The sequence below is a fragment of the Prunus dulcis genome, chromosome 8 (genome assembly GCF_902201215.1).
Source record: "Prunus dulcis chromosome 8, ALMONDv2, whole genome shotgun sequence".
In the NCBI taxonomy this organism is placed as follows: domain Eukaryota; kingdom Viridiplantae; phylum Streptophyta; class Magnoliopsida; order Rosales; family Rosaceae; genus Prunus; species Prunus dulcis.
Window position 1 is genome coordinate 71380 of NC_047657.1, and position 16339 is coordinate 87718.

Genomic DNA, 16339 nt, shown 5'->3' on the forward strand with positions numbered 1-16339 from the left:
CTTCGGATGGGAGGCGTATTAAATAGTCCCTTTCCATCACCAAGTTGTTTACTGAGTATCAAAGGGGGAGGCGGCACCTAGTCCTGGATGGGAAGTGCATTAACTGATCTCCTGCCTTCGCCACGCTGTCCCATCAGGTGGGTGGAGTGACTAACCTGACTGGGGTCCAATCAACTTTGCAGGTCTTCAATGCGCTCCCGGTCATATATAGCACCACTGTGGTCGGGTCGGTAGACATGTAACTTAGCAAGGAAAGGACCATGTGACGGTCTGTGACAGGCATGTCTGCTCGAGTTGGTATATGGGGGACCTAGAAGGGAAATGACCACGTGGCGGTCTATAATAGGCTCGGCTTTTAGTGGTGATATGATCTATCAACAGACCAAATGGACAATATTGTTTTCATTACTTTTTATGAATTTATGCACAACAGCTACTCATATATGTTGTATTAGTTTTTCTTACTTAGTTGATGTAAATGTTTTGAATATAGTAAAGCAATAGCGGCGCTAAATATAGCATGAAGTTTTAATCTTTACAATCCATGTGTGTAACAAAAGTAACAATATTGTGTTTGCTAGAAAATGTAGTGTATAACTTTTACATAATCAAAAGAATATATTATTATAAGGAAAACAAAACAAAAAAACAAAACAAAAAACTTTGCTGCGAGTTTGAGCAAAAGAGATGGTTTGAATTTGAGAATTAGAATGAACATAATATGGCGTTGGGAATGTGATGGGTATTTGTAAAATATATATTAATAATTATATATATATATATATAAAAGATATTAATATGTATATAAAGTATATTAACAGTCGTTGAATACGCTTTAACAGTAATGTGAAGTGTATTAACAGTCAGGACGACTTCTTGAGTTGCATGATTGGTCTGCTTTTCCCATTATTAATTTCTTTTGTTTTTGTTTGGGTTTTTATTATTTTTTTATTTTATAAATGTGGACTTGGCTTGGTTTGAATGTTTTGGGGTTTTTAGTGAAACTTGGGGTGGGCTTCAGTTTGTGTTTTGCCTTGAAAGGGTGGTGGGCAAAGCTGCAATTTAGTTTGGGTTTTTAATGAAACTTGGGCTGGGCTTCAGTTGGTGTTAATATTGTAATTTAAACATGTTTTGAGTCTTGTTTTGTTTTTCAAAATGGATTTTGGGTTTTTCAATTAAATTTTTGGAGGGTTAAGTTTTCTACTATTTCAGACGGCACAATTGGGCTAAAATTCAGGCTCCCTACATTTTTTTTTAATGATTAAATTTGAGGACTTTTCTCAAGGCTAGTTTCCTATTTAAATCTCACTTTTGTCCCCAATTTCTAAATATCCAAAATAAAACCTTAAATAGAGATGTAAAAGGGTGAATTTTAAGATTACATCGATTGATTTGAGAGTTTGAAGATAAAAGTGAGTACTTTTAAAAAGTTCGAGGACCACGCCCATCTTATATTGATTATTGATTTTTCCAGGTAATGTTGCATTACGAAAATACTAAGACGTAAGTAACCCAAAACAGCAAATAGGAATAACAGAAATGTGATCTGTTACATTTGTTTGTACATAATATTTAAACGTGCACATCTAGTTAAATTATTAAAATTGGTATTATTGTAAAAGAGAACACAATGGTTTGATGAAGACATAATCTTAAATAATGTAGCGTGAACTGAAGTTAATGGTGACCTAACTGAGGTTTGAGGTTGCTCTCAAAACAACAAAAATTAAAGGTTTGAGGGAGGAAGAGAGATTCACAAATCTTAGCATAAAAACTGAAGTTAATTAAGAAATTTGGGATAATTACTTGTTATCCTTAACTGGATTTAAGAAACGGAACAATCAAAAAAGACCAGAAAATAAACAAGGAGAGTGTGATCCTAAACCAAAGAGGAAATTAAAACATCTACTTGGATTTGGACTTGGAAATGAGTTCAAGAGCAGCAGACTGGGTTGGAAGAGCTGGAATTGCACCCTTCTGAGTAGTACAGATTGCTCCACAAGCATTTGAAAAAGACAGAGCATCCTTCAATTTTGTTTCATCCTATGTAGTTAATTAAAGTTAAGGTTAATTAGGCCAATTACAATCCAGAAATACAAGTTTAAAAAACATGTCTAATTAATTTGGGACTGAAGTTACCTCAAAGATGGAGTTATCTTTGGCCATGGAAAGCAAAAATGAGCCAACAAATGCATCACCAGCACCAGTTGTGTCGACAGCTTTAACAGAGAAGCCAGTCACCTTTCCTTTAAATTTCTGTATTACATTTACATGCATGTATTATCAGGAAGCAAATTAAAGAAACAAATCAAACCACGTACAGTAGCAGTACAGCCAGTATTAAGTACTCATGAGTCGTTATTTAGTCATCAAATTTGTTCCCTGGATGGTTTGCTAATTAAGATATACGTGCAAGCATCTTACAGTTAATTATTAACTATGTTAACCAAGCGGGCACACTGATCAGTATATGTAGAAAAGGGAAGAAAAAAAAAGTGTAAATATATACGTGTATAGAGATGTTCAAGTGCAATATTGTGACCACAAGCAGTAGCTCTAGATACTAATTACGCACGCACCTTAGTGTAATATCTGCAGCCCTTCTCACCATCAGTGACCACAAGCAGTTTGAGGTTGTCATGCCATAGGGACAGAACCACATCATCTTTTTCTGCATCTCCTTGCGTCAGGAATTGCACCTCGTCGTCGCTCACCTATATTATATATATATATATATATATATGCATGCAACAATCATCAATCATTATATAATATCTATAATTAATTATCGAAAACCGTACGTACCGACGCAATTACTTATAGAATTCTTTATCTAAAAATAGCATTAAATAGAATAATTAATTCAATAAAAAGGATTTGCAGCAAAGCGCAATTAAGAAGTCAAGAATACTATAAACCCTAATCCAATTTTGACATCCAATTAAACAGTCCTGCAGAGTGCCACCATGGACGATCTAATTCAGAAGGAAGTCATAAAATTAAATAAAGATTGGTTTTGGGGGGAATGGATGCGTATATCTAATTGATCAGGAAGATGAGCAAGTAATTTGTATTTTATATTAATATACAAAAAAGAGAGAGTATAAATACCTTGATGAAATCAGCCTGATTCCATATGCTCTTGATCCCCTCCCTAGCAGCATCAGCAGAGGGCCAGAGAGGCAGCCTAACATTGGGATCATAGGAAAGCATAATACCGGCATCCTTAGCGGCTTTCATGGCTGCCATATGAGCCGATCTGCATGGCTCGGAGATGAGGCTAATGGATCCGTAGTGGAATATCTTAGCTTGCTTAATAAGAGGCATGTTCAGCTCTGAATCCTTTAGCAACATGTCAGCACTAGGGTTCCTGTAGAACATGAACTCTCTTTCACCGTCCTTCCTTAAGGTCACAAACGCCAACGCCGTCCTAGCATGCGTATCCACGCACACTCCCTCAGCGTTCACCCCATTCTTCTTCAGTATGTTGATCAGCATGTGCCCGAACTCGTCATCTCCAACCTGCACATGCACAACTCCTTAATTACTAAGCAGAACTTATTATAATAATTATTGATTTCTTAATCAAAACCAGCAAGCAATAGATCGATATCTAACCTTTCCAATGAAAGCCGATTTGCCACCAAGCTTGGTGATGGCACAAGCCACATTGGCAGGCGCACCACCGGGGGCCTTGAGGAAGCCCGTGGACTCAGCCAGCGAAACTCCTGCAGTGTCGGGCACAAAGTCGATGAGCATCTCTCCAAAAGCTACAATCAATGGGCTCTCTGAATTCGTCATTGTCTTCTTCTTTGATTCTTCTCAACAAGATCTGTATATATAAATATATTATTGATTCATTTGGTCATCGGCCAGCCCTCCCGTTATATAGAGATAACGTTTCTTTGGGAGGAAGATAGCGTTCACCGTAAAATTAGCAAATACTTACTATCCATATTACGATATACTTCCAACTGAAATTAGTTGTTGAAGATAAACTATTAGTAATATGCATCATGTTACTACGTATAACTATATCAAACGGCTGATATTATTCAAAGATTGCTAAATTCATTATTGTCTCTCCGATCGCCATATAACAGATGATTATCAATAGTCGGTCTTAAAAGCATTCATTGTATTATTATTTGTTTTGGATTCTGCTTTGTATTCTTAAATTGAGATATGATTGTGACTCTAAATCTTATCTCATATAATGAAGAGAATCTTTTCAAACAATTTGTTACTTTATATAAAATCGACTCTTTTTGTTCTTTTCATTACACGATAAACTTCTAATTCCTTGTTTGGCCTGATCTAGTTGAATATTATGATGACTAGGGGACACTAGACAAAAGCTGCTCCTTCACGCTATGGGATTGACTCTCAAATTGCGTTTGTTGCCCGTTCAAATTCAATTTCAGATCGTTTAATTCTGCGCAATTTCCTAGGGCTTTTCGGAAACAAAATAGAAGATTTACCACCAATAAAAACTCAATTGTGAAATCCTAGCACAGCATCAGGATCCTGATGATTGATCCATATATTGTCTTTTTTAGTTTTTCAAAGGAAACAATCAAAATGAGATCCGTCATCCTTGATCCTTGATGAGCTAAGGCCATAGGGCCCAAACTAATACCCGAGGCGAGTCATTCTATAGTGAGGACCTTATCTAAGACCCTTAAATGAGGCCCTATCTCTTAATCGTTATTGGATCAAACTAACCACCAATTTGATCCAAACTGTTAAGAGATAGAGCTTCACCTCTCCCTACCGCTAGAGGGTCTAACACATACAATGTGAGCTTAAAATATTAATTAAACTTAATTATGCCATTGCCAGCTGAACTAATCTTGTTACAATTGTATCTCCTTCAAATCTATTTGTTGAAACCGAAATTGGGTCAAAGTAGTAGAGAGCCTTGTGATTTTCTCTTGTTTGGAGTGGGAGTGGCCTAAAAAATTAATGTTTACATACCTAAAAGCACTCCAAGAGACAAAAGAGGTGGTCATTGGTCATTGAATAATGAGCACCAATGTGCTGCTGCATGCTTATCAACTGTCCAATGCCAAAGTTGGTGCTCATTCTAGAAAAACGGACATATATAGATTTTGGTATATATATGTAAACAAGTCCAAAAGCACATGCACATAACTAGGTTTACATGGTACATAACATGCATTCATATGTCCCATAGATTTATTGCAAAATGAGGCAAATGGCTTATATAGAATTAATTAATTCTAGCTGAAGTTATAGTGCTTGTCTACAGCCACTGACACGTCCCAAGTGCAGCTCATTCCCTTTGGAAATTCCACCAAGTCACCAGCACCAATCTCAACTGACTCATTTGACCCATCTGGGGTAACCTTCACTTTTCCTTCCAGCAGATAGCAAGTCTCTTTGTCACTGTATGTCCATGGAAATTTGCTTGGGGGGCAACTCCACCTGTTAACTCAGCGCATATGCATAATCCATGCATGCAGCACAACCATAATTAATATCATGTCCCAACCAAAAGAGAGAAGATATGAAGCTCAAAGCAACAAAGCATGAGTAAAATTACATAAGAACTAAAAAGTAGTAGTTCTACTTACTAATTGATCTTTTCATTTTGCAAGTCTCCCTAAATCCTAAGAAATAAATTCTTTAAACTTTTCAAATTGCATTTCATCTTGTAATTGAGAAAATAATTGCCTCTCGCTATATATTTTTCGTCTCATAATCAGAATGAACAAAATATAAATAATAAAAAAGGTTAAAAGAGAAAATCAACAGAGAAACAAAGATGTAATTATTATTTTCCAACAGATGCAATATTGTGCGTGTCTCAACGGAAAAGCAAGTTTACTCATCTCTTCCCAATACGACACCAGAAAATATATTAGTTTGTTATTGCGAAAAAAGAAAATGAGAGAGAGAATAGAAGAGATATATACTTGGGCCAATTTCTGACGCCCAGTTGGCTAAGCCTGGACTCGGGAGGATTCTTATCGACTTTGATACCCAATTTGACAGTAGACATAGTCTCTGCTACTACTGTCAGTCTCACTGATGATGATCTTCTGCTCCTCCTTGTTGTTGCAGAAAATAAGGAGCGCTTGGGTTCGGTGTTTAATATACTAAAACTATTATTAACACGTAATGACGCCATATTGTATTATTGTCCCCCTCTCTCTCTCTCTCTCTCCCCCCCTCGCCCTCTCGAAACTTCAAGCGGTACGTTTGTTTCAGATCAGAACCTTACTAGTTTTCTTTCTTTTTGTATTTTCTTTATAACTTTTCCTGGTACGTCTTAGTGATTTTCTTCCACATATGCCTTATCCTTTCTTTTGGCCTTAACGTATATATATAATATACCTCATCTTTATTCACAATTTATTTTATTTTATTTTTGTAATGTGTGTGTATAGCATGTCCCCTCACATGATCACATGCATCCCTTCAGAGGCAGAGTTAGAATTGTAAAGTTGGGGAGAAGGGGTCGAAGTAGAAAATACAAGTATATAAAACACCTAAGTATTCAATAATTACATGTTCACAGCTAAATATTTTTAATTGAGTCATGTCTAATTTGTTTTAGAAGAAATTTTAACTTAAATTGTAAGTTATTTATTATAAATTCTATATATATATATATATTATATATAATATATAATAGAGGAGAGATAAAAATCTTGGAGGGCTAGGACCACTCCAGACCTAGAAGTGGCTCCGCCACTGCATCCATCCACCTCTCAGCAGCACTAAGACTCGCCAAACACATTAATTCTTGTTCATTTGCTCAGATCAACAAGTGCTTTTGCATTGTTCTGACCAATCTAAACCTAGCTATTCAAGAAGTAGTTTGCAATAGATATTAATCACATGTAGTTGGTGTAAGCTGCCCTTGGACACCATGAAGTGATTTCCGTCATTTACTTAGTTAATTATAATCTCTCTTAGTGTGTTTTTATCCATGTTCTGTCTTTCATTTTCACTTGCGTTTGTGCTGATGCTTCAATGATAAACATGTTTAATCAAATTTGGTCATTCTTTTGGGATCAAACTGAAATCACCTTCAATGACTGCTTAAAATACATCCAGCAATATCAGATGACAAGAGAAGTAAATTAGTGACCTCGTTAAAACCTTGCTATAAAAAACCTCCTGAAAGAGGAAAATCCAGTCAAGGAAAGAGTACCACACTCCTTTTTTGTCATTTAATTCAGCAATCTCTACTTAAATATTACAACGTGGAATGAGTCTGTTAGCGTCTTGAGCCGAAGAAGCTGAAGCAACCCGAAGGAGCATGACTACGAATTGAGGCTTCACTGTTTGACGTGTTAATTGCCTCTAGCATGGAAACAACCTCCTCCATTTCTGGCCTTCTCTTGGGTTCTACATCCCAGCACTGTTTCATCACTTTGGCTAGAGAGCTTGGGCAATGCTTGGGTATCTCTGGCCTCAAATTCTGAAGCAACACAAAAGTACAAAAATAGTAAGTTTGGGGTCACTCAGACTACATTATAAAGCTGCATTTGAAAAAATAAAGAAAACAAAATATGGAAATATAAATTACATACTTTATAAACAACAGCTGAAGTCAATTCGGAGAACGTGATGTTAGGGTAGGGCATATCGCAGCAATACATCTCCCACAAGCAAATGCCGAAGCTATAAACGTCGCATTTTCTGTTGTAGGGTTTACTTTCCAAGACCTGCATCATCATCATCATATTATCCAATTAGAACATTTGGTATTGATCAGATTGCCGCGATTAAAATATAATTTAAAGTCTAGGGCAAGCCTTTATAATCTAATTTAAAGTCTAGGGCAAGCCCTTATAATCTAAGTAGAGAAAAAAGAAAGTGAATTAATTGATACCTCAGGGGCCATGTATCCAGGGGTTCCCGTGTAGCCTGTCATCTCTACTAATTAAATTTGAAGCCTCAAGACGAGCAACTCCAAAGTCTGCTATCTTCACCCTACTATCCTTATCAAGGAGCACATTTTCCGTTTTCACGTCTCTATGAACAATGTTCTTGGAGTGCAAATAACTCAATCTGCATGCAAACACATATACATACATATATATATATATATCATTAGTATACTTGCATATATAATATATATTGAAAAACATATGTTAGAAACGTATATATTATTACACTATTACTTAGGTCCAGGGAGAGAAATCAACAAAGATAAATAATATATGTAGGAAAAGAGAGATACCTTTTAGCAAGATCAACTGCCAGTCGTTTGACTGTCTTGAGAGGCAACTTCTTTTCTGGTATTGTATGATGAAGGCTTTTAGGGTTCCTCCAGAAAGATACTCAGTAATAACAGAGGCTGAATCATTATCCGTTGTGGCTCCAATACACTAATCACAAAAAAAATTAAAGAAAAAGAATTAATAACAAATAAAGATAAAAAATTTGAGAGTAGACAGAAGAGCGAAAAGCAAAAACAAATAACCATTGTCGTAGTACCTTAGTAATGTTAGGATGATCAAGCTTATGCCAAATAGAAACCTCTTGCCTAAAATCTTTCTTCAAAGAAGCTATTTCAGCTTTTGTTCGGCCGTCTTCTCTCCACTCCAACATTTTGACTGTATAATCAAAGGAAAAATAAAAGATACACCTTCAATGAAGTTCAAGAAAATTATGTACACATATATATATATACACATGAATTTGTGCATGTACACATATATATACACATGAATTTGTGCATGTAAACATATTTAATTACCATACCTGCAACTTCTTGCCCATCGTAGATGCCTTTATGGACAGTATCGAAGCCTCCACGAGCAAAAACTTGTTTCACGACAAGTTTCTTTCGAATGATTTTCCATTCTTGAGGAACTTCTTTGGCCACCACGTCTCTCACGTTGATGACTTTGCTTTCTTGGTCATGCAACTCTTTCTTCTTCTTCATAAAGCGCAGATGGAGATTCTCCAACTGCTCGTCCAAACTTTTCACGTCAATCTTGGTTGCCAATGCCATTTCTTTAGTATGAGAGTTGATGAGAGTTTTGAGTTTGTGGTGTGGTGTGGTGTGGTTGGGTATATATTTTAGGTATGAGAGTTAGGATGTTTGAGTTGTATATATAGAGTCGAACCACGAGGCCTCTTCCCTTTCTAATATGGTATGGTAATCCATGTACAAATGGAACACTACCTTCATTTACCTAGCATTACAAGTTTACAACTATTTATTTATACAGACCCCAAAATATCAAAATGGACCTTTATATTACGTTGTCTTTTCGACTAGATCCCTAAAACTACGCCATTTATCACATTTTTCGACCAAAAAAAAAAAATATATATATATATATATATATATATATATATATATATATATATATATATATATATAGAAAGCCATTTATCACATTTGTGGTCGGCCCACCAATGATGCAATGCAAAAGTAAAATTTATTTATTATTTAAGAAGATAATCCAGCCCTAAATTTATAAAATTAAATAGATTAAGCACCAAATGGTGTGGTATCTTTTTTTCATATAAAAAATAATAAATAAATAAATAAACGTAGATATACATCTTATTTTGTTAAAAGGGCAAAAAAAATAGTGGAACCATACAACTCACGACATCTGTTGCACCCTTGGCCTAAGGTTTAAGCTTCGCTTCTCACATATAAGTAAGCTAGTTGTATTTGTCACCGAATACCAGGGAAAACTCACAATCTTGGAAACCATAATTCCTACTTTCACCAATAAAAACTCATGTTGAGGGACACTGTTTAGGTCCCCTACAAATATTTTTTCAACAATCCAATTCTAAACATCTATTTTTAAAGTTCATAGATTATCTTTGTAAAAAATCATGCAAATTGAAAATTATAAGGCATCTAGTTGGGATAACAAAATAGACGAACAAGGTTATTCAAGAAAAGGCTATAATAACAACCATTTAATTGAGTGGTCAAATAGTTTTAGATTCAAGTGATTTTTTGTAGTGATGATCTTTGAAGAAATATCTAAAAACTAGACGATTCGGATTATTGTAATACAATACATTGTGGACCCTACAAACATATCCCTCAAATAAAATCCCTCAACTGAAAAATTCTCTGATAATATATAGTTTGAACAAACAATTCTACCTTGTAGTCATCTAAACCCTTAAATTCGAATAACATCATTCAAATGAAATCTTAGATTACATTGAGTTTTGGATTGGCGAGTTGTTCTTTACGGGTTGGGATTTGTTATCCCCAAAATTTCACGTCCCCTTTTGTCCCTTTTGCCACATGTCCCTCTAAGCTTTTTGAGCTTAGTATAATCCTTGCCTTCTATTTCTTTGTTTCCCTATATCACTGGCGATGTTTTAGCGTTTTCGTAGTGAAGTACTATTTCAGACCCCAAAAAAGAAAATGTTAACCCTTATTAATATTATATATAATACAAATTTATACCATATTATCTCCTCGGTCCCTTCGTCTTCTCTCCACCATGGCAAATGATTGTTTTTCAAAACCCTTCTATATGTTGCAAGTCTCTTATGATTTTGGACGTTTTCTCTCTTTTCCTCCATCCAAGAAATTCAAGCGGGAAAGTGCCGCTTAATAATGGTGAGCACAGACGCCAACTTGGCGCTGCTTCTTGGATTGGACCCAGATAAAACCTTTTAAATGTAGCTGATACTAGCCACCCAGCCCCAGTTGCGCTTGAAGAGAATGATGCATCCAATCATGCTAATTATTACCATACCCAGTATTAATCATCACTAATGATTGCTGAAATACTTCCTCCTCAATTTCCACACGTCCTGATACATACGCCTACTAAATTCGGAAGCATCAATGAATTGGTCAATATAGCTGTTACTGCACAAGGCACTATACAACCTTAAACATATCTCAAGAGCATGGTTTCAGCCATTGGATTCCTTTTTGCTTGCACAAGGATTTTCCCACAGCCATTTGCTCTTTTGCTTCTTCGTCACTCCTCTCAGCACAATATAAAAAATGAAAAATGTTAAACATCTACGAAAATTGGTACCCTCTTTTATTTACTATTATTACACGAAGGTGCGAACCTAGGATCTCTACACGCATCCCTCCATCCCTCTATCCATTTATAATGCTCTCCTGTTAAACTAGCTAAGTTAATCAGTCACATCTTGCGCACTTGCCAAAGAGCACACCATCTGGAAAAGGCTCTTCTGGCCTCTTCTATTCTTTCTTTCTTTAGAGTTTTTCGCTAAAGCAAAGCCTTCTCACCTTAGGAAAAAACAACACAAGGGTTTCCGCAAATTTGAATTTTGGAATCTTCCTGTAAAACTTAAGAAAATGAAGCACGTATTAACCCTCACACTCGTCATATGACTTTGATCTTTCTATTACAACCTTGAACTTCTTATCCCTTGTCCTGACCTGCAAAATCAAAATGTTTAAAGTTTTTAGTTAACACAGCTCGAGAGCAAAACAGAATGAAAGCAATAGAGGAAAACTCCGCCCGGGAAGAAAAAACTGTTGCATGATAATCAAGCAACTATTGGCAAACAAAAAAACACAAGGTAATTTCAATATGCGTTCCCTCCTAGCAAATTATGATTTGGATTATAACTTGCATCAACGAAACCAAATTCCAAGTAGTTATGAGTTACATAGCCCTCCTGGTGGTTTTCCAGAGCCACATGCTCAATTAAATCACACACTGCCAATATAAAAACAAAAACAAAAAATCCAAAACAATTATCTGTGATATGACATTGTTGGGTTGACAAAGGAAAATGAAATTGTCATCAATATATCAACCTTTAACTGGCCAATTGTTTAGCTAAAAGGGAAAAGAAAAATAAAGCAAAGGACAAGAATATGTCTTAGAGACCTAAAAACTTCAGAGGGATTTATAGTTTAAGTTCGCTAGGTCAGGCCAATCAAACCACTACTTTTTTTGGCACATATACCAACAAAATAAAAAAAGGATGATGTGAATACTTACAAACAGTTAAAATTCTATAATTTTAACTATGCATCTTGATTTTATCTGAATTTGGTTGCTAGGAAATTTTCCTTGCTATAGAGTTACGATCATATCAAAATCTGAGAGGAGTAAATTGCCATATGCAAAACAACACTTCAAATTAAATCCACAAGATGTCAAAATATACAGCTACTGAGAGAATTACCTCGACCTGTGGGCTTTTGCCACGAAGCAGAATATCTACACTCTTTTCTGTCTGCCGGATGAGGGTAGAGGGAAAAGAGTATATTATATAAGTGAGTAAGTTATTGCACGAACTAAAGAATAATTTATTCATATGAATAAAATAACTTTTATATATAAGTTAATAACTTACATATGAAGAATTCACTTAATAAGTTAATTTACACACCTGATGTGTAACCCAATAGTGCCTCTGTCTCATCTCAATTAAGAATTCAAACGTTGGGGGTGCTTGCCTTTCAAGAATGGTTTTCTGAGATCTTCTAGCTTTGGCTTCACCATCTCCTAAAGTAACAGTTTCTACTCCTCCAACCTGAAAACAGAAATTACAAATCAGAAGTGCAACTTTTACCAAACAATCCTGCATCAAATTATTTATTTCACATTGCACAGCCAATAGGGGTTGTTCTCTATAACTTGTTGGGCTGCAACTTCAATTTAATTGCACAACATATTAGCAAGAAAGGGAGTATAAGAGCACAAGACCCTCAAAATCATTTGACATATTAATTAAATCCTGACTGGCTTCACACATTACTCTGAACTTGCATACCAATAACCAATCTGGAATATTGATGTGTACAATTCCATTAACCATGGTGACCAGCTCATCAGTGGTTCCCGTATTACTCTAATTTACTAGATCTTATAACGATTTCGATCTTCATTTGCTATTTTCTAGGACAGTCCAATATGCAATAAGGGGAAGACAATCCAAAATTATGTTTGGATGTAACTTGGAATAAGAGGACTTCAAGCAGGAATAATTCCACATTGAGTTTCTTATATAGATCAGAACAAACCAGATCAGATAGAGTAGGATTCTTTAGTATATTCTCAAGCTGCTGTCCATGAGCAGTAGCAATAAGCATGACCCCTCTCTGAGCAATCGAGCGACAAGCAAGAGCTTCAGCTGCTGTGCCGATCTCATCAACAATGATCACCTCAGGCATGTGATTCTCTACTGCCTCTATCATAACCTTGTGTTGCATAGATGGTTCTGTTACCTGCATTCTCCGGGCTCCTCCTATTGCTGCATGTGGAATATTTCCATCCCCTCCTATTTCATTGCTTGTATCAATAATTACCTGTCCCAGTAGTGTTAGTGTTCTTTGAATCATATGTTGAAATACAGATGCAAACACTTATAACAGAAGAGAGAGAGGAGGGAGAGAGGGAGTTGGCACCACATAATATAAGAAGAAGACAAAAAACTCAACTTACCACTCTTTTGTGAAATTCATCTGACAAGACACGAGCAATCTCTCTCAATACAGTGGTCTTGCCAACCCCAGGCCTTGACAAATTGAAGGACATCACCACTAAGGAATTATATATCACATAGTTTAGAAACATGCTAATAGTTACAGGCACATTTTTGGAAATCCCGTACCAATCAATAAGTTATTAGATTATTTACTGAGTCACAGTAATGTTCATTGTTCACAGTGATCTTTGCCATATCCAAACTCTTCCTGTTCCATTATTTTATTGAGCCACAGTTCACCAGGGAGGTACAAAACCACATTTGACATTGGCAAAAGCCGGAATGGCATTACAAGATCTCATGATGTCATTTCTTAAGATCCAAAGAATGATAGATATAGTGCAGTTAAAGCTATCTCTTATTCTATTTCAACTACTTATCCCCTTAGAAACCAGTCACGCCCATGTGCAGGCTGTGCTAGACACAACATAGTGGTTTGATTTGTTTATATGCCATTACCCCAACAACCCAATTGCTCCCATTGTAGCACATGTTTACCAGGACAACAGATTACATACCTTCCAACAAACAAGATGCTCTTCTCATATTGAAGCATATCGTAAACCATGTCAATCTGACCACTTACAGCCCTCCCAACTCGGCAAGTCAATCCAATTATCAGCCCTTTCCTACTCTTAATGGCTGATATTCTGTGCAAGGTACCCTCAATACCAGCTCTGTTATCCCCCCCAAAATCTCCAATAGCATTTTGAGCATGCTCCAACTCTTCCAACGATACCTGGGTAACAGCCATTTTGAATACATCAGTAAATCCCACTGAAGATTTTTTTTTCTTTAAAATAGTGTGGGTGTGCATGTGTTGGGGGGGTGGTGGTGGTGGTTATGGAGGAGGGGAGAGAAGGCCTGTGTAGCATACCATTCGCTGTACTATTTGATTCGTTGCAAGTAAGTTGCTGACTACCCTAGAAAGTTAATTGAAGTGGAAGACTTAAACAATTTATAACCCCAAAAGTATGGCTTTACCACTGTTCTCCTTAAATATTGGCCACCAAGTTCACCAAGATAGCGTGCTTCCGGCATACGACCCAAATCCAATATAACCTATGGCATACATAAAGCATCGGATAATCATTCTGTAATAATATTTAAATAAATAAAAAACCAGAAAAACACAGGCTATCTAAATGCAAAAGAGATACGAAAAGTGGGAGAACTGAGAAATGCCCCCTTTAAAGAAAACTTTGTTTTAAGTTTGCGATTGCATTTGCCTTTGCATCATCAAGGGTGTCAACTAGAGATACACAAGTTTAACTGAGGCAGGGTGTTTCTATAATTGTATTGCAGTTGAAGAAGATAAACAAGTGATTCATACAACTGAGCAGTGGATAGATGGATACTAGTCGATACTTGACAGACAATTCCAACGATAATTGAGCCTGAATCCTATCCTAGACATAAGAAAAATGAGGGAGATAGAGAGACCTCTAAGAGTCGAGCTCTTTTGGGCTCATTGAGAAGATTTTCGTGTAAATCATGTGGAAGAATCTGCAAAACAAAGGAAACAAGACTTAAATTTTTAGAATCTGCAGAGTGAAACTTGAAAAGGAACGCCTGCCAAGAAATTAACAGAATTTGGCGACAAAAAAAACGGAAAGGGAGACCTGCAACAAGGAGCGGAGATCGTCCTCATCATCCTGGACGACAACATCATGCTGCTGCTGTTGCTGTTGCTGTTGCTGCTGATGTTGATCATCAAAGCAACTGGAACTGTAGCCAAAACCCATAGGCGCTCTCAATCCCACGCAGCACAGGGACAAGGAATAGGAATAGGAATAGGAATAGGATATGTTGTTCTTCTTGTTCTTGTAGTACAAATTGTTCTTCAAATTCAATCGCATCAAACTTGTGACTCTCGCAACCGCCACCGGGTTTGGGTTTGCCCACAAGCTACTATGACAATGACTCATCATCCTGCTTCTACTGCCGCCGCTCGTGCCTCTGCTCTTCCCTTCTCTTCTGCCCTCTGGTCTTCAGTCACTCTGCTCTTCAGGCCACAGTCCTTTTTACCTTAGCTGGGCCTGGCTGACTGGCGGCAACTGGGGAGGGATATACAATTTTTTTTTTCCTTTTTCTTTTATTTTTTGTTTTTAAGGGTAAGAAAATGTTTTATAACTTTGTTGTAAATAATTGAGTGTGGAGTCCACATGTTGAAAAGGGCCCCACATATTGTAAGAATTCTGTCTACAAAACTCATTGGATGAACGGATCAAAGGAGAATTCAGATTCGCAGAATTCCTCCATTTTTTTTTCTCTCCAATTTCGCTTTCAGTTTATAACACGTTATCAGCACGAATTCGCTTTAACAATACCAGATGAAACCCAGATATCTTATCTCTCTCCAGCCTCAGCTCCCCTGCTTCTTCCTCTGTTTCTTTCACAAAGAGCTCTTCTTTCTCACCCTTTGAACTTTCGGTGTTCTTTCTTCTGACCAACTATTCAAAAAAAAATAATAAAAATGGCCCGAAAGACCCATTCTTTTCAACAGCATCATTGAAGCTTCTCTAGTTTAAGTTATATTTGCTTCTCTTTCTTTCTTTCAACCCGAAGAAAAGGTAGAACAAGAGAGGAGAGATGATGAGTTTCAGAATCAGTGGAAGAAGCTAGCCGCCATCTCCTCATACCAATTTGCTGCTTCTTGCTTCAGCTGCTGTCTCTCTGCTTCAATATCTCATCATCATCATTATAGCTTGAATTGAAGCAACAAAAGCAAGCAGACACCATCATGAAAGCAACAAAAGCAAGCAGACACCATCATGAAACCAAACAAAACCAAAGCCATTTATGGATATTTCCTCTGCTTCTCCAGCTTCCACATCCATTTGCTCTAGCATGGACCAACATGCCATGGTCCCCTTCATCCTCT

At 36.6% G+C, this 16339-nt stretch overlaps 3 protein-coding genes and 1 pseudogene across 4 annotated transcripts; all 4 read right to left on the reverse strand.

Annotated features, from left to right (window-relative positions):
• Window positions 1–1905: 1905 nt before the first annotated feature.
• LOC117636730 (probable fructokinase-5) lies at window positions 1906–3859 on the reverse strand. Its single transcript, XM_034371383.1, has 5 exons — window positions 3619–3859; window positions 3112–3522; window positions 2580–2714; window positions 2140–2256; window positions 1906–2043 (listed from the first exon to the last, which is right to left on the reverse strand). The coding sequence occupies exons 1-5, from the start codon at window positions 3799–3801 to the stop codon at window positions 1906–1908; spliced, it is 984 nt and encodes a 327-aa protein (XP_034227274.1). The 5' UTR covers window positions 3802–3859.
• A 1225-nt stretch (window positions 3860–5084) lies between these two features.
• Window positions 5085–6228, reverse strand: LOC117636736. Its single transcript, XM_034371391.1, has 2 exons — window positions 5940–6228; window positions 5085–5448 (listed from the first exon to the last, which is right to left on the reverse strand). The coding sequence occupies exons 1-2, from the start codon at window positions 6152–6154 to the stop codon at window positions 5244–5246; spliced, it is 420 nt and encodes a 139-aa protein (XP_034227282.1). The 5' UTR covers window positions 6155–6228; the 3' UTR covers window positions 5085–5243.
• A 1021-nt stretch (window positions 6229–7249) lies between these two features.
• Window positions 7250–8995, reverse strand: LOC117636856 (annotated as a pseudogene).
• Window positions 8996–11220: 2225 nt separating this feature from the next.
• Window positions 11221–15509, reverse strand: LOC117636729 (uncharacterized protein ycf45). 2 transcript variants are annotated; one of them, XM_034371381.1, is made up of 9 exons: window positions 15078–15509; window positions 14899–14961; window positions 14440–14517; window positions 13974–14194; window positions 13413–13485; window positions 12992–13276; window positions 12358–12501; window positions 12151–12201; window positions 11221–11392 (listed from the first exon to the last, which is right to left on the reverse strand). In XM_034371381.1, the coding sequence occupies exons 1-9, from the start codon at window positions 15384–15386 to the stop codon at window positions 11321–11323; spliced, it is 1296 nt and encodes a 431-aa protein (XP_034227272.1). In that variant the 5' UTR covers window positions 15387–15509; the 3' UTR covers window positions 11221–11320. The 2 variants fall into 2 exon arrangements, with proteins under 2 accessions (XP_034227272.1, XP_034227273.1); XM_034371382.1 differs by lacking the exon at window positions 12151–12201.
• Between the last annotated feature and the right edge of the window lie 830 nt (window positions 15510–16339).

Excerpts from the sequence above, each read along its gene's own strand:
- LOC117636730 (XM_034371383.1), bottom strand. The coding sequence starts at position 3,801 with ATGACGAATTCAGAGAGCCCATTGATTGTAGCTTTTGGAGAGATGCTC. Across the intron at positions 2,715-3,111 it reads ATCAGGCTGATTTCATCAAG|GTGAGCGACGACGAGGTGCA; the intron begins GTATTTATACTC and ends TATATAATATAG. Across the intron at positions 2,257-2,579 it reads GCTGCAGATATTACACTAAG|AAATTTAAAGGAAAGGTGAC; the intron begins GTGCGTGCGTAA and ends AATGTAATACAG.
- LOC117636736 (XM_034371391.1), bottom strand. The coding sequence starts at position 6,154 with ATGGCGTCATTACGTGTTAATAATAGTTTTAGTATATTAAACACCGAA. Across the intron at positions 5,449-5,939 it reads GGCGTCAGAAATTGGCCCAA|GTGGAGTTGCCCCCCAAGCA; the intron begins GTATATATCTCT and ends CTGAGTTAACAG.
- LOC117636729 (XM_034371381.1), bottom strand. The coding sequence starts at position 15,386 with ATGATGAGTCATTGTCATAGTAGCTTGTGGGCAAACCCAAACCCGGTG. Across the intron at positions 13,277-13,412 it reads ATGAATTTCACAAAAGAGTG|GTAATTATTGATACAAGCAA; the intron begins GTAAGTTGAGTT and ends CTACTGGGACAG. Across the intron at positions 12,202-12,357 it reads ACTATTGGGTTACACATCAG|ACAGAAAAGAGTGTAGATAT; the intron begins GTGTGTAAATTA and ends CTCATCCGGCAG.